The 21960-nt window shown below is 35.8% G+C and overlaps 3 protein-coding genes across 13 annotated transcripts; 1 reads left to right on the forward strand and 2 right to left on the reverse strand.

Annotated features, from left to right (window-relative positions):
- Positions 1-349: 349 nt before the first annotated feature.
- On the reverse strand, positions 350-2990 carry LOC123865583 (mediator of RNA polymerase II transcription subunit 20-like). The gene is made up of 3 exons (XM_045906710.1): positions 2380-2990; positions 991-1109; positions 350-763 (listed from the first exon to the last, which is right to left on the reverse strand). The coding sequence occupies exons 1-3, from the start codon at positions 2391-2393 to the stop codon at positions 483-485; spliced, it is 414 nt and encodes a 137-aa protein (XP_045762666.1). The 5' UTR covers positions 2394-2990; the 3' UTR covers positions 350-482.
- Positions 2991-4375: 1385 nt separating this feature from the next.
- On the forward strand, positions 4376-12495 carry LOC123865579. Of its 10 annotated transcripts, XM_045906699.1 has the most exons (8): positions 5467-5729; positions 5918-5982; positions 6211-6693; positions 7922-8069; positions 9959-10667; positions 10967-11067; positions 11373-11594; positions 12125-12495. In XM_045906699.1, the coding sequence occupies exons 4-8, from the start codon at positions 7959-7961 to the stop codon at positions 12239-12241; spliced, it is 1260 nt and encodes a 419-aa protein (XP_045762655.1). In that variant the 5' UTR covers positions 5467-5729; positions 5918-5982; positions 6211-6693; positions 7922-7958; the 3' UTR covers positions 12242-12495. The 10 variants fall into 10 exon arrangements, with proteins under 10 accessions (XP_045762659.1, XP_045762660.1, XP_045762655.1 ...); XM_045906697.1 differs by lacking the exon at positions 5918-5982; XM_045906703.1 differs by lacking the exons at positions 5467-5729; positions 5918-5982; positions 6211-6693 and adding an exon at positions 4376-4545.
- Positions 12496-18723: 6228 nt separating this feature from the next.
- On the reverse strand, positions 18724-21039 carry LOC123865582 (mediator of RNA polymerase II transcription subunit 20). Of its 2 annotated transcripts, none has more exons than XM_045906708.1 (4): positions 20752-21039; positions 20254-20396; positions 19767-20026; positions 18724-19044 (listed from the first exon to the last, which is right to left on the reverse strand). In XM_045906708.1, exons 1-4 carry the CDS (start codon positions 20763-20765, stop codon positions 18832-18834), a joined length of 630 nt encoding a protein of 209 aa, XP_045762664.1. In that variant the 5' UTR covers positions 20766-21039; the 3' UTR covers positions 18724-18831. The 2 variants fall into 2 exon arrangements, with proteins under 2 accessions (XP_045762664.1, XP_045762665.1); XM_045906709.1 differs by lacking the exon at positions 18724-19044 and adding an exon at positions 19097-19203.
- Between the last annotated feature and the right edge of the window lie 921 nt (positions 21040-21960).

Raw genomic sequence — 21960 nt, forward strand, 5'->3', positions numbered from 1 at the left:
ATGCTCTGACATTGACATTCCACAACACTATATTTTAGTTTTATGGGGCATGAGACAGTCCCAGGTGGTTCCAGTTTAAGAATTTAGCTCTAGTATCGACTATAACTCACAAATTAGTCGAAACTAGAGCTAATGTCTTAAACAGGACCCTTTGAAGTAAAGATTTTTATATAAACCTGTGAGGATGATACTGCCATTGGCGCAATTAAAGTGCCATTAGCCTAATTTGTCGTATTAGTTTACAAATTGCGAAAAACAAAATTAAATTTAAATTTCGCGGACAGGCCCGTCTCATGCACCTTAAGGAGAAAATTGTGCCTGGATGAATAAATAAACTTTATTGTAATAATATTTTATATAGTCTATTTTTAATTTGTTGTTCATAATTAAATTTTTAACATAATATACTTATGTTTTAATAATAAATTGAACAAGAGTTACACAAATTCGAAATTCAATTCGATTCTCAAAAATATACGAAACTAGCTTATGGCCGCAATTTCGTCCGCGTGGACTACACAAATTTTTTTATTGAAGGGCAAAGAGCCAAATTTAACACAGAAGTCACCCAGCTCAAACCTGGTGCCCTTACTCTCCATCTTAGTCTGTTTCTTAGATGTGTAGATGTTGCTCAACTTCATCATGAGCAGGTCAAACAGGCTGTCTGCGACCACATGGATGTTCTTTGAACCACTCTCTAGTATTGAGAATACGGATGCTGGCTGTTCAGAATTGTGTAAAACATGCACTGTTTTTGTTGGACCTGAAAAAGTAAAATAAAAATATAGGAAAGTTGTTTCTTGTGGATTTGGCTAAGCCTACAGAATCCATTCAAAAATAACTACTTTGTTGTTCTGTATCAGTTTTCTAACAGCTAAAATCAATAATTAATTCTCAATTTATATGATTGAAATTATATTTAAATTGAAATTAAAGTATTATGGGCATCTATCTTATATGAGTAAACCTATTAAAATTTTCGTCACTTACCCATTTGAGGGAGCGATAGATAACTTTCACAGTCGACTAGGAACTGTCCCTGTTGAGTTGCCCCCAGCGCTAGCAGCCGCTTGCCAGTCTTGTTCTCTGGTACTGGATACTGCTGCAAACTAATAAAACATACATTCATCATCATTATCAACCCATTGCCGGGTCACTACTGAGCACGGGTCTCCTCTCAGAATGAGGTGGGTTTGACTTTGGCCACATTCAATCCACACTTGGCCAGTGTGGTAACACTAGCCAAGTGTGGATTGGCAAATTTCACACATCTTTGAGAATATTAACGGCGAATGGCCAAAGGTTCTGGCATGCAGTTTTCCCCACGATCTATTCCTTCACTGCTAAGCGAATGATATTTAGGTTTAAAGAGTTTATTTCTCAGAAGAACAATGTTCACTTATATGAGAATAATTCTAAATATAAATATAGTTAAAACATAATTTTTAAAGGTACGGTGACTTTATACAATAATAATATTTCAAAACATGCTATATCCTAAGTTAACAAAACTAAAATATATATCTATCTATCTATCAATCTATTGTCTGACAGTACTTTTTTAACTCGGTTTTAAATTTTGGAAAAGATTTTTCCTCCGATATGTGTTTTGGCAAGTCATTATATAGTAGCGCTCCCTCAAACTGTATAGTTTTGGTACCATAATTAGTCCTAGCTTTAGTTAATTGTAGCTTGTGCTTGTTACGTGTACCATATTTATGAGATTTTGTTTTAAAAGTGATTTGTGTATGTACGGAGTCCAAAAGTATTTTTCTAACTAGTAAACATATTTTGTATTTGTATAATTGACTTATAGATAGTTCATCAGTTTTCTTATATAATTCTTTAGTCGGGAAGCGATAGTCTAGATGAAACAGAACTTTTAACAATTTGTTTTGAGATATCTGAAGATCCTTTAAATTAGTTTTATATGCACATCCCCAAATCTCTATTAAGTATTCCAGTAAAGGCTTGGCTAATGAGTTATAAAATATGATACTTCGGACTTTATGCGGTATACAGCGTGCAGATTTACGCAACGCTCCAGTCAATGATGTAATTTTTGTCTGCAGGTAATCTAAATGAGCTCGCCATGTTAATTTAGAATCCAGTACAAGACCAAGATATTTTTCTGCTTCTGACTGTTTCAGTTCTTGGTTATTTATAGTTAAGGGATCGATATCAGGAACTTTTTTGTTTTTCGCAGTAAAAAGCATGTAAGAGGTTTTAGCAACATTTATAGTGAGCAAATTGTACTTAAATATTTAGTTAATTAAAACGCACATAACTCCGAAAGTTAAGAGATACGTACCTACATGCCGGGATACATTACTTACTTCGCTATTAAGTTGATAAATTTTGTAACTATAGAGTACTTACACTGTGACACCCATTCTTTATTAAAACATAAGTATGAAATAATATATTGGGCTTTTAAATCGGCATCAATAACTTCGTGTAGGTTATGTTCAGAAATAACGCTATTTATACGATTAACGCAGTTATAAATGCATTTAAACTATTATATACATAAAATTGTCCCTTTCGATAGTTTAATAAGTTTAAAAGCAAGAGTTTTATTAGTGGAAATTAAGAAATTCAACAACAAAATAACCGCTCAAATCACAACAATAATAAAAACATAAATGCACAGACCACGAATCCGAATAAATGGGGCACCGGGCAACGCATCTTTAGGGGGCATCTTTTACGTTTAGAACGTAGGTAGTGTAAATATACTCTTTGGGGGGCAACGCAATAGAAATTAGAAATAGATAAGAATTGATACTTGACACAGTTGAAGACAGTTTTTTTTTGCTCTCGTCTGGCTTTACAAAGATAAGCCAATGTCAAGTTTGTACTTATTTACAAGTTAGGGAAACTAAATTATGTAGTATGGACTTCATCGTGCCGACGCTCGCCGACATATATGCGGCGCCCCTTTAGAGCGCTTTCCCGTCAATTCCAGCATGGTTCCAGCACCAAAAAACACCACTGAAACACAAAAACCAGCCACTTTTAACAAAAAAAAAACACTCCAAAAAGGCAGCGCCCGCGCCAGCAAACGCTAACATAGACAAAAGCCCTGAAGACAGTTGGCACTTTAGAGATATAATTGGTATTCTCCTGTATTCTTGTCGGTTTCTGCGCATGAGAACAAATCCACTTCTATGATCATAGACAATGAAATAGACCAATCTCAATACGCAAACTCTTAATTGAAAGTGTTTTCACCAATAGTAATCAAGCTTTATTGATAACTAAAACAGGCATTCTTAAAAATACCTACTTTGCTGGACCAATAGGAAATGGACAGATAATTTTAATTTATATGGCAAATTGACAAGTGCGCGGGGTGTCTTCTATTATTTTGCGAAGTATTTATTTACGTACTAGAGGATGCCCGCGGCTTCGCCCGCGTGGATTCGGTTTCATTAAATCCCGTGGGAACTCTTTGATTTTCCGGGATAAAAAGTATGCCTATGTCCTTTCCCGGTATGTATTCTAAGTCTGTACCAAATTTCATTAAAATCGGTTCATGACAAATGACAAATGCGTGAACGATAGCATGCTATCCCGCGGGAACTATTTGTTTTTTTTTTTCAGAAAAAAAGTAGCTTATATCAATTGCTAGGTCTTCAACTATGTCTATGCAAAAAATGCCGTCAATCGGTAGCTCTGTAGCGGAGTTATTGAACGACAAAGGCGTGAAAGATAGCGTGCTATCCCGCGGGAACTGTTTATTTTTCCGGGATAAAAAGTAGCCTATGTCCTTCCCCGGAAAATAACCTAAGTCGGTACCAAATTTCATTCAAATCGGTTCAGCGGTTGAGCCGTGAAAGCGTAGCAGACAGACAGACAGACAGACACACTTTCGCATTTATAATATTAGTATGGATAATTCGACTAAAATCGGCAAATGCAAGACATGTTCGAAGATTTAGCGAAAGATTAGTGAAAATTACTTGTTGCATCATTTATTTATTTATAAAGTTATAAATTTGTGGGTCAAACTTATAGCTAACTAGAGGATGCCCGCGACTTCGTCCGCGTGGATTTATGTTTTTAAAGATCCCGTGGGAACTGTTTGATTTTCCGAGATAAAAAGTAGCCTATGTCTTTCTCCGGAATGTATCCTAAGTCCGTACAAAATTTCATTAAAATCGGTTCAGCGGTTAAGCCGTGAAAGCGTAGCAGACAGACAGACAGACAGACAGACAGACAGACAGACAGACAGACAGACAGACAGACAGAAAGACAGACAGACACACTTTAATATTAATTTAATTTAAATAATTAAAGACACACTTTAATTTGATATAATATTAACATGGATATTAATATATCTAATGATTATCTAATAACGTTCTCATATTTAATTAGATGACATCGATGATTAGATGATCAAAAATGATAGCAGATAACGTGACATTGATTGTGAAGGCACCAAATCAGCAGATCGAGGATCAAAACGTCGAGTGCCAGACTTCTTGGACCGTGAGGCAACTGAAGGGCCACCTTTCAGTAGTATACCCAAGCAAACCGGTAATTTTCTATATCTTACTTTGTCTTTTTACTTGTATTGCTTCAATTGGTATCTAATCTCTATGTACTTTGTCGTATGCGGAAGTTTATTTTGGTCTCTATCTCTACTTTCCTTATCCTAGCATACTATATAATGTATAACCGTCATGATATCCATGGTAATCATTTTTTTCTTGGTTAACAGGGCTTAGTATTGTTATTTTTGCCTCTACAAACTTTGCGGCTGAAATAATTGAGTTTTCAGCATTATCTTTGCGCCTATCTCATATTATTTAAGCATCGAGTAAGGTAAGTAAATTTTATTGGTAGGTAAAACGCGTCTACTATGTAATTAAATGTTAATAACTAATCTCTGCCTTGTTTAGTATAAGTAGGTACATACATTCTACAACTACATACTTAATATCGTGATAATAATATGTACTAAGATCAGTATTTTTAGGGTCGCGTCTGCCAAGAATACCTCTAGGGTACCTACTTCCCGTTGACCTAGAATTATGGGCAGGTAGTTAGGTAACTAGGTCTTATAGCTCAAGTAATGGAAAAAATCCGAAAACCGTGAATTCGTAGTTACATCACAAAAACAATGTGTTTGTGAACAAATAATTAATATTTTCAATTTTTAAAGTAAGATAACTATACCAAGTGGAATATCATATGAAAGAGTTATCTTATCCTTAGCCGGGCTTAGGGTTAGGGGATAATATCTTAACTGTAGGTATATTCCAAAAAAGATTTTTATGCATAATAGTTTTTGATTTATCGAGCAAAATGTTGAAAAAAATACTCGAGTACGGAACCTTCGGTGCGCGAGTCTGACTAGCACGTGGCCGGTTTTTTTTTATTATTCGTCCTAAAATTATTCTAATCACAGACCCGTTCTATTTATTTCCAAGTTCGCCAACATGGACAAATAAAAATTACCGAAACCCCGAAACCGGAAAACTGCCGTGTCGTCAGATTTGACGTGTCAAAAAGTTCTCTCATTAATCAAATTAATAAAAAGTATCAAACGATTTTGTAACATTAATAGAACTAAAAAAAACAAGATTTCTTACAACTATTATTTTGTTTTACAAAAAGCCAAAAATTGCAACTTTTATTCATTGGAAAATCATCAATAGTTGAGAATTCGTTCCGCTTCCAGCCGGGCGATAGAATAGAATAGGTACCTACTCGATTTGGTAAGTTTATTGTTCTGTATCGTCGATAAGATACGTATTTTTCAGAGGGAAGTTTACTTTGTTGTCAGATGGTTGTTAGATTTCTCGTGTAAATTGTTTAATGTTAACCCAAATTATAATACACCCAGGCAATTTAAATAATATGCCACCCCTGTTTACTTAATTTATCGTTGATTTCTTGCATTCAGTGGTAAAAGTGCCGTGCAAGCCAAGTTTGCTACTTTCCTGAAACCTGAACTAAAATCGTACAGACGTAAGTAGTAATAAAATACAATGTGATCAAATTTAAAAAAAGAATAGGAACGACAGTCGACAATGACCTCTCCTCGTCCCTCGCCTCGACCTGTCAAATAATTAAGCTGTCAGTTGGTTGACAGCTGTTCGTTCTTTGATAATTTTGTTCAAAGTTTAAAGGGAATTTTTGTTAGAATTTTGTTTAGATACCTAGGTTTGTTATTTTATTTTCTTCTAAATGATTCAGAATCAGAAACGAAGTGTTGTTTTGGCTGGGAGAGCCCGAGAGATGGTCCACAATGTAGACAAATACTTTGAGAATAATAAAAAACAGTGTTGCATTGCTGGAAGAAATGAAGACAACGAGCGTCCTATCAAGGCCAGATGGAGATATAACTGTGACTCGTGAAGTATACGCAAGCATTTTGAAAACCCTGCAAAACGCTATCAGAGTGGCTGAACGAGTCCATTTGGCCACTGGTATAAATCAAAATACAGTAACTCGTATTCGACGAGTGGCGGGAGACCCAGGTTAGCAGTGGTGAATTAACGACATCAATAAGAACTTGAGCCTAAAATAAAGCTTGAGGTCGAGGAAAATATAGACAATGAGAATAACACGGAAAAAAAATAGTAAAATGACTTGACTAATAGGTTAACTGATGTTCAAAGGGTTATATTAATGTTATCTAAGTATGTGTGTCTAATGTGTACCAAGACCGCTGGCAAGGTAAGTAGTCCAGTTTGAAATTGCAACATGACAATCTGTTTTAACCCCCAACCCAATAAGAGCGGTGTTATAAGTTTGACGTGTGTATCTGTGTGTCTGTGTATCTCTCTGTGGCACCGTAGCGCCTAAACTAATGAATCGATTTTAATTTAGTTTTTTTTTGTTTGAAAGATGCCTTGATCGAGAGTGTTCTTAGCTATAATCCAAGAAAATCGGTTCAGCCGTTTGAAAGTTATCCGCTCTTTTCTAGTTACTGTAACCTTCACTTGTGGGGGGTGTTATAAATTTTTAATTTACACTTGTTATATACCGCATTATTTACACTGCATTATACTGCATTATTTACAGATTGGACTACTTGTTTTGCGATGACTGTGCTTTGTAACTCTTGATTGATCATTGAATGACACACATATTGCTAAACTAAAACAGTTGTCAATATGCCACATTTTTTTTTTCAATTAATTTATTTGTTTACTAAATAGTTTACAAGGCTTATTAGATTATAGTGTAAACATAAACTAGGTTGGGGTTTTCTGTACACCATAGTACTACGGACAACATAAAGCACACATTCTAAAGTAATTAATCACAAGCACACAGTTATATCAAACTAATTACATTTACCTAACTAACCGAGCTATGTTGATCCCTTGCTGATCACTTGGAGTGCGAGCTATCTTGTAACAAATGAATAGAAAATTGTAGTTCACTATGCAGATGGCTTGAAGCAGTCAGTTATAACTGCTTGGCCTACTTGTACAACCTTAATATCAGTTCTCTTGTAGATATCAAACCTTTGCTATTTTGACTATGCTCTAACATCACAACATAAGTCATTTTTTGGCAGTTTTAACATTTCAAAGCCATTTGCTAGAGAATTGAAAGATGCATTGTTTTGGCCAGACGAACAAGAATATATCCAAGAGAAACTCTTAAAAATTAAAAGTATAGTATGGGACAGGTTGAGATGACAATTAGGGTATGAGGCAGGCAACACCCCGCACGTTTGTGCTCACCCCTAGTGGGTTAGAGCGGGGGCTGTGCGGGTGTGCGGGGCGTCCTCAACCCAGTTGCCATCTCAATCTGTTGCACACTATAACTGAGTTAAACTACTTTTTGATATAAAGTCTATATTAGAGTCATATTATTTTTATTTACAGTGATAAGTAATTTGTTTGAAATATAACTTGAGTTAAAAACATTGTTTTTTTTTTTTTGTTTCCAGTTACTAATTACTACTAACGCTATACTACTGGATAGCAATGGAGGATTTCACGTCTTTGCTGCCAGTTTCTCCTGTTCTCACCAATGAGCTACTCAGTGAAGCTCTGACAGAATGGTTTAAGGAGCCTATGACTTTTACACATTGGGAGGTGAATTAGTTTGTTTTCAAAATATTCACAAATTAATCTATATCATCTCATTAACTCATAAATTACAAAAATCGCAAAGAGCAGTTTACAATAACTAGGAACAACTCATCATGTTGAGTTCTATAATAACAGAACTCATCTTGACAAGTTCATCTGTTGTAGTTCTATTTTGTCAAGACTATTTTTAACCCCCGACCCAAAAAGAGGGGAGTTATAAGTTTGACGTGTGTATCTTTGTATCTGTGTATCTGTCTGTGGCATCGTAGCGCCTAAACGAATGAACCGATTTTATTTTAGTTTTTTTTATTTGAAAGGTGGCTTGATCGAGAGTGTTCTTATCTATAATACAAAAAAATTGGTTCAGCCGTTTAAAAGTTATCAGCTCTTTTCTAGTTTTCTTGTAACTTTGTAACAGATCGTTAGGTTCATAATATTATGTCAATTGACAAATGACTAGCTGTCAAGATGGACGTTGCCTGGATACATAATTATTTATTTGAAAATGATGTTTTGGAAAACTCAGATACTTTGTTGGGGGTGTTATAAATTTTTAATTTACAATTGTTCTTATATTTGTAGATATAATTAATGAATTCCTGCAGTAATCCCACAAATTAACTCTCCCTGCATGGTATTTCTCATTTCTGAGGATTGTAGCCATTCATTCCATTACTTACACAATGGTAGGTGTTTTATGGGATATTAATAATTCAGTGGGTTCCCAGAAATTTCTGCATACTTAGGTTCTATCTATAATGTGGGCTTCAATAAGATTTATGCTCTCTTTGACTTGCTATCCTACAGCCAAGTATATACTTATATTGTCTACAAATTAAAGTGTTCCACACAGACAAAGTCGTGGATCAATTACTAGTATTTATGAGTATAATAATGTGTATTAGTTACACTTAATTTTAATGTAAGTACTGTTTTGATATAGGTTAGTAGTAGGTACTTATCTATTTATTATCTTATCATTCTTGATCAATAGATAAATAAAAATTTGTAGTGGTGATGGAATAGATCAGTATCACCACTCCAAATGATTATTACAGCTTTTTTGCGATTTGGCGTAGGTACATTGGTATGTTGTATTTGCGTCCCACGTTTCAGCCTAGCACACAGACTTTTAAATCTTTTTTTACTTTAAAAGTGGCAACACTAACTAGTACCTACCTGCTTTCAACCACAGCCTCAATAGCTCAACGGTTATACGAGTGGACTGAAATCCGAAAGGTCGACGGTTCAAACGCCACCCGTTGCACTATTGTCGTACCCACTCCTAGCACAAGCATTACGCTTAGTTGAAGGGGAAAGAGGAATGTTAGTCATGATTCAAATGGCTAATACTCTTTAAAAAAAAACCCCCATTACTACCACCCCTACTACAACTCGGACCACTCGAACATGTAAAAAACCAAATCGCAAAGAAAGAAGCTGCGATAGGTACATATTACAACCGAACTTCACTTGTTAAGATTGTTTCATTTTCAATCACACTTCACTCTATCACACTAATATTAGAAAGGCGAAAGTTTGTGTGTATGTGTGTATTTGTGTGTGTGTGTATGTGTATGTGTGTGTTTGTTACTCCTTCACGCAAAAACCACGACCGATTTGGCTGAAATTTGGAGTGGAGATAGATAATATCCATTATCCAGGATTAGCACATAGGCTACTGTTTATCCCGGAAAATCAAAGAGTTTCCACGGGATTTCGAAAAACCTAACACCATGCGAACGAAGTCGCGGGCATCATCTAGTTAATAATAATCAAGAGTAACTATTCAAGTTTATTTTGTTATTAACATCAAATAATTCTTTGAAAAGTTGTTGTGTAGCGAAAATGTGTTATGCAGCAAACCTTAAGTATAATATATTACATTTCAGTATGTTGGAGGCATGGGAAAAGGCGAATATTATCTAAGCGAAGTGATTCGAATCAAAATCTACGGTGACTCAAACGGCACATCGAAATATGTGCAAGTCGTACTCAAAAACATTCCCAAAAACGTGTGCAGACGTTTAACATACAGAAGCGACGAATTCTTCAGAAACGAAATCAATTTCTACCAGAAAGTCATTCCGAAATTAATAGAATTTCAATCTAGTAAGAACGTCTCAGATCCTTTTACAGGATTTACCAAATTATTTCTTGCATATAGTGACGGTTTAAATGACGTTCTATGCCTTGAAGATGCAAACGTCGAAGGGTTTGGAGGCCATACTTTGCGACAAGAAGGCATCGATTTTGAACATTGCAAGGTGACGATGAAAACTTTAGCCCAATATCATGCATTATCCTTCGCTATAAAGGATCAAAAACCAGAATTGTTTGACAGGATAAGCGATGCTATTTTCGAAACTTACCATGATCCCAGGCTTTGGGATTGGTATATAAGGTTTTGGAAAAGGATTTGCGGTATTGCAATCGATGCTGTTGAAAAGGAGTATCCAAATTCCATATACCTAGAGAAAGTCAAACAGTTTGCTGTACCGGAGAGGTATGAAGATATGATTCGGGCTGTCAGAGGTAAAACCAATGGAGTTATGTCCCATGGAGACTGTTGGACAAATAATTTTTTGTACAAATACAATGGTAATTCTGATTTATATATTTTTATACTTAATAGTTTTTAAAAATTTGGACTTTGGAATCCCTCAAAAAGTGAAACAAACAGTTCCCTTTTTGTATACAACAGCAATTTACTGTAATCAATTTTATATAAAACAAAAGAACTGAAAAATTGCTGTTGAAATGCAGTTTTATTGTAAAGCAATAACTACAGCCAAACTCAAAATTAGTCCATCATTTTCAAATACTATTAATAATAATTGTTGTCTTAATCCGAACAGTATTTCATTCATTTAAAAAGTGTTTTCTTTCATTGGTTCAAGGCACTGGTCCGGTGAGCGCTAAGATTATTGACTTCCAGGTGGTTCGATGCGCCAGTCCAGTGTTAGATGTCACATTCTTCATTTACGCTTGCACTGACCAGGTATACACACACAAACATACAAACTTTCTCCTTTATAATCACAGTGTGATTATCCAAACGAGGTACTTTTTCATTTGCAATTAGGTGCCTACAAGTTTTGAATTTCTTTGATATCCGAAAACTTGAGTAGTAAAAAAATCTAAATCTCAAAAACTTATTTTTTTGAGGCAAATCTTTTTTATCGGGATTTGGGCTCCGCCGGTGAGTCGGACTTGCACATGAAGGGTTCTATGTCATGTAAAATAATAATTATGGTTTTTACTATTTACTTCCGAATTTGGATTTTGTAAAGCTACGTATTTCAGGTTTTGCGGGAAAAGTATTACGATGAGCTCCTAAAATATTACTACGAGGTCCTGTCTGGACAGATCAGACAGTTGGGCAGCGACCCTGACAAGGTTTACTCTGTGGAGACATTTATGCAAGAGATTAAAAAGTATTCCTACTTCGGCCTTGCCTCCAGTTTCGAGTCCACACCGTTTATTATGTTAGCTCCTGAAGACGCACTAAGTATGGATACTGTGCAGGTATGTATTCTAGTCAATCTATGAGAGCGAAGGAATAGACATAGCTCCTGTGTTTGCACATACATACTTGTGCAATGGAGATTAGCCACCGTGGCTGATATTCTATGACTCAAATAATTTGCTCTCGTAACGACACAAAGTAACACAGTAAGCCCACGCAAAGAGCAACCGCCGAGTTTCTCGCTGGTTCTTCTCGGTAGGAACGGCATTCCCAACCAGTGAGTTAAAGAAAAAAAAAGTGGTAAATTATTTTGACGATTCAAAAGCACTTGTAAAGTTTACTTGCATAAAAAATTAATTCTATTCTATTCACTTGTAAACAATCTTTCGGATATTATACAACATTTTCGGATCACATAGATTCATTTTACACACATACATTCTATGTGATGACATAGATTCATTTACTATACTTAGACATATTTACTATGACCGATAATGGAATTATTCACCAACGAGAAATGGTCTAAAAACTTTGAGATTTTTTTAAATGCAGCTAAAGATTACATATTGTTTTTTTGTTATTACAGGGTGATAAAAAGTTGAACATCGAGGACTTTTGGCAACTACCACCCTTCAAGACCAAAGAAGGTCGCTTGAGGGAGGTCAACAATATAGTGCACTGTGTGGACAGAGGCTACATATAAAGCGCATAAAATACAAAAAGAGCATATAAAGCTGCATATCATAAAGATCAGAATAAGTTTACAGAACGTACACTTTGTCCCTTGCCATCATGTTGGTACCATTGCAGTTCACACTATAATAAACTCTACCTTCCTAGACAACAAAGCAAAAATGCCAACATGACGGCAAGATAATAGTTATAGTGAAGGGTCTGTAGTAGCAGCTTAACATGCACTCACATTGACATTCCACAACACTATATTTTAGCTTTAAGGGGCATGAGACAGTTCCAGTTTAAGAAAGGGACTTCGTCTGTGTTGGTGTTAGCTGGCGGGCGTGCTCTGCCTTTTTGGAGTGTTTTTTTTTTTTTGTTAAAACTGACTGGAAAGCGCTCTAAGGGGGTGCCATGCGTATGTCGGCGAGCGCCGGCACAGACGGGGTCCATACTTGTATAGTTTAACTAACATGTTACAAATAACTACAAACTTGACATTGGCTAATCTTTGTAAAAGCTAGACGAGAGAGGAAAAAAGAAGTTTAAGAAATTAACTCTAGTATCGACTATAACTCACAAATTAGTCGAAACTAGAGCTAATGTCTCAAACTGGACCCTTTGAAGTAAAGATTTTTATATAAACCTGTGAGGATGATACTGCCATTGGCGCAATTAAAGTGCCATAAGCCTAATTTGTCGTATTAGTTTACAAATTGCGAAAAACAAAATTAAATTTGAATTTCGCGGACAGGCCCGTCTCATGCACCTTAAGGAGAAAATTGTGCCTGGATGAATAAATAAACTTTATTGTAATAATATTTTATATAGTCTATTTTTAATTTGTTGTTCATAATTAAATTTTTAACATAATATACTTATGTTTTAATAATAAATAATACATAATAATTGAACAAGAGTTTTTTTTTTTTTTTTTTTAATTCTTTATTTTGTGATGGGGCTTAATCACTTTGTGATTATGTCGCCCCCATGAGCAAATCAACCTTTATATAAAACCTTAATCACTAAAAAAAACAATATTTGAAAGTATTATACGTACTAAAGTTACTGGGCTGCAAATAATAATGCACACAGCTTCTTAGCCTGCTCCGATAAGGGGCAAGCTAAGAAGCTGTTGCACACCCCCACATCCATGTGTCGAGGAAGCACTCGTCGACGCAGAGCCGCGTTCCGCTCACACTCCATCAGCACGTGTTGAGCATCATCTATGACTCCACAAACTGTGCAGTTTGGGGAGTCAGTTTTACCCATTAAATATGTAAACTTGCTCGACGGAATGTGACCAGAGCGCAGTCTGAGTAATGCAACTACGTATTTCCTCTTAACTTTGTCAAACCATGGGTACCGAAGAGGCTCACTCTGCAGAGTCTTATACCAAATACCTTTTGTTAGTGAACGTTCATCAAAATATTCACGCCATGCTTGCGTACACATCATCTTCACGCTTCCAAGGAGGTCAGAAGGCAAAGGTAAACAAGAGTACGGTGTACCGTCACGCGTCGCTTGTCGGGCAGCAGCGTCAGCCTCTTCGTTTCCCGCTATCCCTATATGTGAAGGAATCCATTGTAGAATAACACTTTTCTTTGATTCACGTAATTTACAAATAGCATCTATGATAATCATGGCTATCGGAATGCCTCGACAACTCGAGGGTATCTGAGCCAAATGTTGGATACTGCTTTTCGAATCTGTAAATATAACGAAATTCTCTCTGTCTATTTTCATTATGTGTGAGAGTGCTTCTGCAATAGCTATAAGTTCACAATTCATGATGGAAACGTTAACATTAATTTTAAATTTAGTAGCAACAATCATTTGTGGATCATAAAAAGCAGCTCCTAGACATGTTTTATCCTTAGACCCATCCGTGTACAATCTGTAGTGTGATCCGTATATACTATTAATAAATTCCAAACATTTCATTTTAAGGTCCATGACATTAAGTTGTCTTTTAGCAGCGTCTATCCCAGTAATTTTAGTACAAATAACTTCTGACAAATCAATATTACTAACCCATGTACTTAAAGTAAATACATCAGGAATTGAATTACAATACATCGGTGTTTCTTTATAAGTTCTATATATGTCTACTAATAATGGTAATTTTTTATTCCTCCAGTAATATCCGTGGCATAGGCGGGAAAGCTCTTCTAAAATGTTGTTAGTTATGTTGTTATTTGTAATATTAAATCTCAAATAAAACTTGCCTGCAAGAAATCGTCTACGAACTGTAAGCGGTTGAATACATAGCTCACTTTCCATCACATGGATGGGTGTGCTCTTAATAAATCCTCCTACAATCCTCATTGCTTGGTTCTGTATGCGATCTAATTTAAGTAAATGACTGTTAGCACTAGTATGATAAAGAAAGCTGCCGTAATCAATTCTACTTCGGATAATAGCTATATAAAGTCTACGGAGGTGTTTGGGATGAACGCCCCATTTAGAGCCTGCCAGAATTTTAAAAATATTTAAATGTTTATTAATTTTGTCACGAATTTCATTAATATGTTTTGTCCATTTTAAAGAACTATCCAACCACATGCCAAGATATTTTACACAATCAACTTGTTCAATGATGTTATTATTAATATTTAAATTAATTCTTTTCCTAGTTCTGCCTCTGCTAAACACACATACCTTTGTTTTTCTATCAGAAATATTTAAACCTAGCTCAGCAATAATATTTTGGAACGAATCTAACGCATTTTGCAAAGAAGAGATAGATTCTGTAAGTTGTTTCTGGCAAATATAAAGAATAAAATCATCTGCATACTGGGAAATAAATACTTGGTTGATATTTTGGCACACTTTTATAGTAGCTGCGTTAAACAATATAGGCGATAAGGGATCCCCTTGGGCAATACCTATGCCAGTAGATCTACTCAATATTTTATTATCACTCGTTATTATTGACAGATTTCTCTGATGTAGATATTGCCAAAGATAATTGCATAAAAGGGATCCTACACCAAGATTATCCAGAATAGTAAGAAGTGCGGAGACATCTACGGTGTTATACGCACTCTTGATATCTACAAAACAAGCAAGTGTTGGCAGGCCTTTAGAAAAACCAATCTGAATCCTAGAGACCAATCTGGAAAGTCCATCATAACACGACTTATATCTTCTGAAACCTGTGGTATTTTGCGAAAGATAATTATTCTTTTCTAAGAACCATTCCAATCTACGCGTTATAATCGTGTGAAGTATTTTACATAAGCAAGATATCAAAGCGATTGGTCTAACACTAGAATTCAAATTATTATTATTGCAGCCCGATTTCAGTACGGGCAGAATTCTCACGTTTCTCCATTGTTCCGGAATTATGCTCGATTTTAAAAAAAGATTATATAAAGATGTAAGTACTTTTTTACCAGCAAGAGGAAGATGTTTGATCATTGAATAGGATATATTGTCTTGGCCTGGGGCAGTATCTTTATTTTTAATAGAATTGATAACTTCCTGTACCGAAATCGGTGCACTTAGGTTTGTATTAACAGAGGTGAAAATAGGGGTTGGTGGATCAACATAATCTGGCGCTAAATCTAACAACAATGCATCGGCTTTATCATAATCTATAGTAGATCTACCTAATCTACGACCTTTAACCCAATTCATTTGTCTCCACATATCACTTGACGTCGTAATATTATCTATATTGTTACAAAATTGTTGAAATGATTGGCAGCTACCTCTACGTATATCTCTTTGTGCTATGCTGACCTTTCTCTGTAAAGCGCTGAGGTTCTCCGGTGTAGGGTTTCGCCTGAAAATGGCCAGAGCCCGTCTTCGCTGCGCAACTGTATGCGACAGTTCCGGTGTCCAGTACGGTTTGGGTATGAATTTTTTCTGATGCAGGGGATTTTCGCAGACTTTTATCGTAGGTATGAATTCATCAGCTGCTCTACTTACAATATCTATAAATTTGTTGTATGCATTTTGAGGATCTGAGGGAAGAGAAAGGTTCAAGAGTTCTGATTCTATTTTGTTTGTATATGATGCCCAATCTGCTTTCTTGTAGTTTTTTCGTTTGGTAAAATTTCTTAAACATTCAATTACAGTACTAATTTTTATTAGCATGTGATCGCTCTCTAGATTTTCATTCATCACTTCCCACTTGAATTTTAAAGCCAAATCCGTGGATATGATAGACAAATCTGGAGAAGTTCTCTGGACAACACCATCAACCAACTTTATTCTTGTGTTTTTTCCATCATTAAGTGTAAAAAAGTTATTGTCCAGGATGGAGTCAAAAATTTGGTTTCCACGTGTATCTATTTTCGATGACCAATTGGAGTGATGGGCATTAAAATCCCCTGCTATTAGTGTCTTTTGATGAAGTAAAGAAAAAATTTCATCCCAATCATTTTTGGTTGTTCTTACTGATGACGGACAGTAAATAGAAATTATATTTTCTATGTACGCGCAATTAAAAAGTTTAACGTGAATGGCTTGTATTTGCCTATTGGAGATGTTAAGATCGCAAAGAATTGCTTTTATAGATTTATGGGTTAATATAGCCGTTCCTCCATAACCGTCTTCGCGATCTGCTCTGAAGATATTGTAGCCACTAATTCTAAAAGAACTTTCAGGATCAAGCCATGTTTCACTTAGTATAGCTATGTGTATTTTTTCTTGGCTAAGTAAGAGTTCAAACTCCTTTTTTTTAGGTCGCAGGCTTTGACAATTCCATTGTACTATGTTAATTTTTATGTGCTCGTATCCGTTACCCATTGTCTAATAACCGAGAAGAAAGGCAGCTGAGTTAAGTAGTTCAATACAAAATGTTTGACCGCTTCAAAAATTATCGTGGCACAGGTTTTTATTTTTTCCTCTATAGTTAGCTTACTATCACATATTTTGTCCTTCATTTGTTTTAGTATTTTCTTCCAGTTAAATTTATTTGTTTCATGTTTAGAGCTGTCTTCTTTGGTATGATAACTTCCATTTTCATTTTCACAAAAGAAATTAGTATCTTCATCTTCCCTTGATTCATGTTTCTCTTTCTGACTCTTTCGTTTTGTGGTATTTTTTTCCTGTTCACTCTTTCGATTCCCTTTATCCTTCGATTTCTTTTTTAATACCTCAGCATAAGTATTTTCAGCATAAGATGTCGTTGCCTCAGTACTAAAATATTCATTTGTGTACTCGGCATCTACTTTAGAGTCGGAATCTTCTGTGTCGCTCTGATGACTTGTCTGTTCCGGTCGTACATATATGGTTAGCGCCCTTTTGTACGAACAATTAAATTCTGCCATTAATTCTCGAATGCGTTTTTCTTTCTTATATATAGGACAAGTATGAGATAGTGCCATATGTTTACCATGACAGTTACTACATTTGAATGTTGTGGCAGTACAATTATCATGGTAACCACTACATTTTGGGCAAATCACTTTATTAGAAGGACAGAATCTAATTTTATGTCCAAATCTCCAGCATCGCGCACACTGACTGACTGGGTATTCATAAGGAGTTACGGTGCTTACTGTTTCAAAAATATATACCTTTGTTGGCAATGTTGATCCCTTAAAACATATTCTTACAACTTCTGAGGGTTCCCAATGACCATCACTGCTGTTTCTCCGTTTCAGTCTTTTAACTCCTATAATATCTATTTCACATTTTAGACTTTCCAGTATTTCTTCATCAGTTACATCCAAATCAATATTTTTGATTACCCCATAAGTCTCCTTGATGTCAAAGGTCCTTTGACATTTAAACCCATTTTCTTTCATAAATTTTGACTCCATTAACTTGTCTGCACTACTATCATTGCTGAATTGTATAACAGCTTTGTATGCACTAATATATTTGACCCTTGTAATGTCTTGTATATTTTCAGTCTTTAATATTTTCGCTAATTTAAACTGTTTAGGCAGCATCTCCGATGAAGTGCTCGTTATGTTTATCTCTATTTTATCTTCCGGTATCCTGATAGATTCGTCTCCTTTATGTGGTCGAGCTAATCGTTTGCCTCGCCTATTCACCGTAGTCCAAACCTCCTCTTGGTCTACTGGCCTGTTTCTCTTAAGCGATCTTGATGTATCCATGCTATTTTCTTCCTCTATAGGTTCGTCACAAGTCGGTCTTGACGTATCCATACTATTTCTTTCCTCTATGTTCTCGTCTATGATCTCCATATTCGCACTATTACTTGTCACCTCACTATTATAGATCCTTGCATAATATCCAGCTATACAGTTAGCAGTCTGCTCTTCGATTGATATCACATTATCGTGCTTCTCGCTGTTCATTTTGTATTAACATTATAAAGCGAAAACGCATCAACACGATCTCGCGGAACAACGTGAAACCGGTTCGGTATCGAACAGAAAGCGCGTCCTCCAGTGCTGAGCGACCGCGCGCGACTGAACAAGAGTTACACAAATTCGAAATTCAATTCGGTTTTCAAAAATATACGAAACTAGCTTATGGCCGCAATTTCGTCCGCGTGGACTACACAAATTTTTTAATTGAAGGGCAAAGGTTAATATTAGTCATCTATAAAATCCTAATAATATTGTTAAAAAAAAAGATGCAAATACTCTTTGCAATCAGAATCAGTACCAATGTGTCAACAAAACACTGCACTTAAACTGCACTTCGCATCCCTGTGATTTTCCTGTAAGCACTGAAGTGTTCTAGATACTGGTATATAGTATCTATGGGGGTGTAGATCTCGTTCATTCTGCTGAGGAAGTGCTGAGGGGGCTGGACGGGCACAGAGGGGCCCAGCAGACCCTGCAGGAACTCGCGCAGGAGACCCCATACTGCGTTCGCCATTACGCAGGGCCGATATTCTACCTAATACAAAAATAAATCTTTGGGTACATACATCTGTGCTTACATTGTAAATGCAAGTGTGTCTGTCTGTTTGCTAGCTTTTCATGCATCCGTTTAGCCAATCTTGACAGATGTTGGTAGAGAGATAGCTAGTGGAAATGCCCATATGCTACTTTTATCCTGGAAAATCAAGGGTGATAATGTTACTTTCTAATGGTGAATTTTTTTTCAAAATCGGTACAGTAATTTCAGAGTTTATCGATTACAAACAAACAAATCTTTCCCCTTTTTAATTTTTTATGCATTTTTTTTTATTCACTATAGGCAAGCGCTTGACCACAATCACACCTGATGGAAAGTGATGATGAGACGCGCTTACCTAGAAGGTGCCTATTCACTCTTGTTTTAAAGATACCCGGATTGTTATTGGTAGAAAACACAGATCGTGGAACACTATTCCAAACCTTAGCCATGCATATGAGGAATGATGACACAAAAAGTTTCGTGCGTGTAGATGGAATGTCGACGACATAAGGATGGAAACTCACCCGACGTCTTGCGGTTCGGTGGTATAATGGTGAAGGGGGAACATATCCTTTATTGTATAATATGGGTGCCTTAAGAGAGAACAGGCATCTTCTAGTAAGGATGCTTTATCTTATCATCTGGTGCCAGCAGATCTAATTGCAGCCAAGCACTAGTCTATAAAAAAAAAATTAGTAGAGAATAGATTTCTCACTCACCTCCACAAGTACCCCCTTGAAGCTCTGGTTCATAGTAACAGAGCCAAGTTTAACGCAGAAGTCACCCAGCTCAAACCTGGTGCCCTTACTCTCCATCTTAGTCTGTTTCTTAGATGTGTAGATGTTGCTCAACTTCATCATGAGCAGGTCAAACAGGCTGTCTGCGACCACATGGATGTTCTTTGAACCACTCTCTAGTATTGAGAATACAGATGCTGGCTGTTCAGAATTGTGTAGAACGTGCACTGTTTTTGTTGGACCTGAAAAAGTAAAATAAATATATAGGAAAGTTGTCTCTTGTGGATTTGGCTTAGCCAGCAAAATCCATTCAAAAATAAATACTTTGTTGTTCTGTACCAGTTTTCTGATAGCTAAAATCAATAATTAATTCTCAATTTATATGATTGAAATTATATTTAAATTGAAATTAAAGTGTAATGGGCATCTATCTTATATGAGTAAACCTATTAAAATTTTCGTCACTTACCCATTTGAGGGAGCGATAGATAACTTTCACAGTCGACTAGGAACTGTCCCTGTTGAGTTGCCCCCAGCGCTAGCAGCCGCTTCGTGAGCAAATCAATCACATAGGTACCAGTCTTGTTCTCTGGTACTGGATACTGTTGCAAACTAATAAAACATACATTCATCATCATTATCAACCCATTGCCGGGTCACTACTGAGCACGGGTCTCCTCTCAAAATGAGGAAGGTTTGATTTTGGTCACATTCTACCACACTAGGCCAAGTGTGAATTGGCAAATTTCACACACCTTTGAGAATATTATGGCGAACGGCATAATAAAGGTTCTCAAAGGTTCTGGCATGCAGTTTTCCCCACGATCTATTCCTGCACCACTAAGCGAGTGATTTTTAATTAATTGAAGCGCACATAACTCCGAAAAGTTAGGAGATACGTACTACATGCCGGGATACATTACTTACTTCGCTATGTTGATAAATTTTGTAACTATAGAATACTTACACAGTGACACCCATTCTGTATTAAAATATAAGTATGAAATAATATATTGGCCTTTTAAAACGGCATCAATAACTTCGTGTAGGTTATGTTCAGAAATAACGCTATTTATACGATTAACGCAGTCATAAATACATTTAAACTATTTTATACATAAAATTGTCCCTTCTGATAGTTTAATAAGTTTAAAAGCAAGAGTTTTATAAGTGGAAATTAATAAATTCAACAACAAAATAACCGCCACAAATCACAACAACAATAAAAAATAAATGGGCCACCAGGGTCAACGCAATAGAAAATAGAAACACGGTGCTATCGCTTCGAACAACCTGACTGGAAACAAGTTTGTTGTATAGTTTAGGAACTTGTCGATAGATGGCGGTGATAAATTTTGTAATAGCCACACTTAATTTTTTTTTATACTGGCATCCCCATTTTTTCCGTCGTTACACGTTTCATTTCACGCAGCAATTTCATTTAAAAAAAATCAAAATGTTGTGTAATATCAAACAAATTTAACCACTAAAAATAATTATTTATTTTATTTATTTATTTTGTAATAATTTTGCGGCTAATTTATTTTCCTATTCGTATTGTAATATTCATTTTTGCGGACTTTATTTTCAAAATAAAGAGGTCAGAACGGAATATGTGTCACGTTAAATTGTCATCTGTCAGTTGTCATTGTCATTCGTGTTAGTTATGTAACTTATGTTATTTAATTTTACTCGTAATAATTTCTTCATAAACGTAAACTTGTGCGCTAACATTTGCTAAATTCAATGCTACTTTGCTTTAACTGGACACCGACGGACCCGCTTTTTATTGTTGATCCACGCTATATTCACTGGTTTTTGTTTGCCTTTCGATTTGGTTCCTGCCGACGATGCCGCATAATTTGACTATAAAGTGCTGCGTACCGAACTGCGGCAAAACACGTAAGTGCAATTTTGTTTGAAACTATCACTAGCACCTACGTTTCATATTTCAATACGTATGCAATGAAATTAAATGCAAACTTAAACATAACCTAACTAACTAACCTACAAAACCTTAGAGCATATATTTTTCTGTGAAATTTTAAAATAATATAGTTTATTCAAAAGTGACATGTTTCTTTTATAGGATTGGATGGAACAATCTTACACATTTTTCCCAATCCTGAAGAAGAACCTGACCGGTTTCGGACTTGGCTCTATGCAATTGGTGGAG

The sequence above is a fragment of the Maniola jurtina genome, chromosome 5, assembly GCF_905333055.1.
Source record: "Maniola jurtina chromosome 5, ilManJurt1.1, whole genome shotgun sequence".
NCBI classification, from domain to species: domain Eukaryota; kingdom Metazoa; phylum Arthropoda; class Insecta; order Lepidoptera; family Nymphalidae; genus Maniola; species Maniola jurtina.

Bases quoted from the DNA above. Each gene is read 5' to 3' on its own strand.
- LOC123865583 (XM_045906710.1), bottom strand. The intron at 764-990 runs GTAAGTGACGAA...TTACTTTTTCAG, and splicing joins TCTATCGCTCCCTCAAATGG to GTCCAACAAAAACAGTGCAT.
- LOC123865579 (XM_045906703.1), top strand. From the start codon at position 7,959: ATGGAGGATTTCACGTCTTTGCTGCCAGTTTCTCCTGTTCTCACCAAT. The intron at 8,070-9,958 runs GTGAATTAGTTT...ATTACATTTCAG, and splicing joins TGACTTTTACACATTGGGAG to TATGTTGGAGGCATGGGAAA. The intron at 10,668-10,966 runs GTAATTCTGATT...CATTGGTTCAAG, and splicing joins TTTTTTGTACAAATACAATG to GCACTGGTCCGGTGAGCGCT.
- LOC123865582 (XM_045906708.1), bottom strand. The intron at 20,027-20,253 runs GTAAGTGACGAA...TTACTTTTTCAG, and splicing joins TCTATCGCTCCCTCAAATGG to GTCCAACAAAAACAGTGCAC. The intron at 19,045-19,766 runs GTGAGTGAGAAA...TTTTTGTATTAG, and splicing joins TCAAGGGGGTACTTGTGGAG to GTAGAATATCGGCCCTGCGT.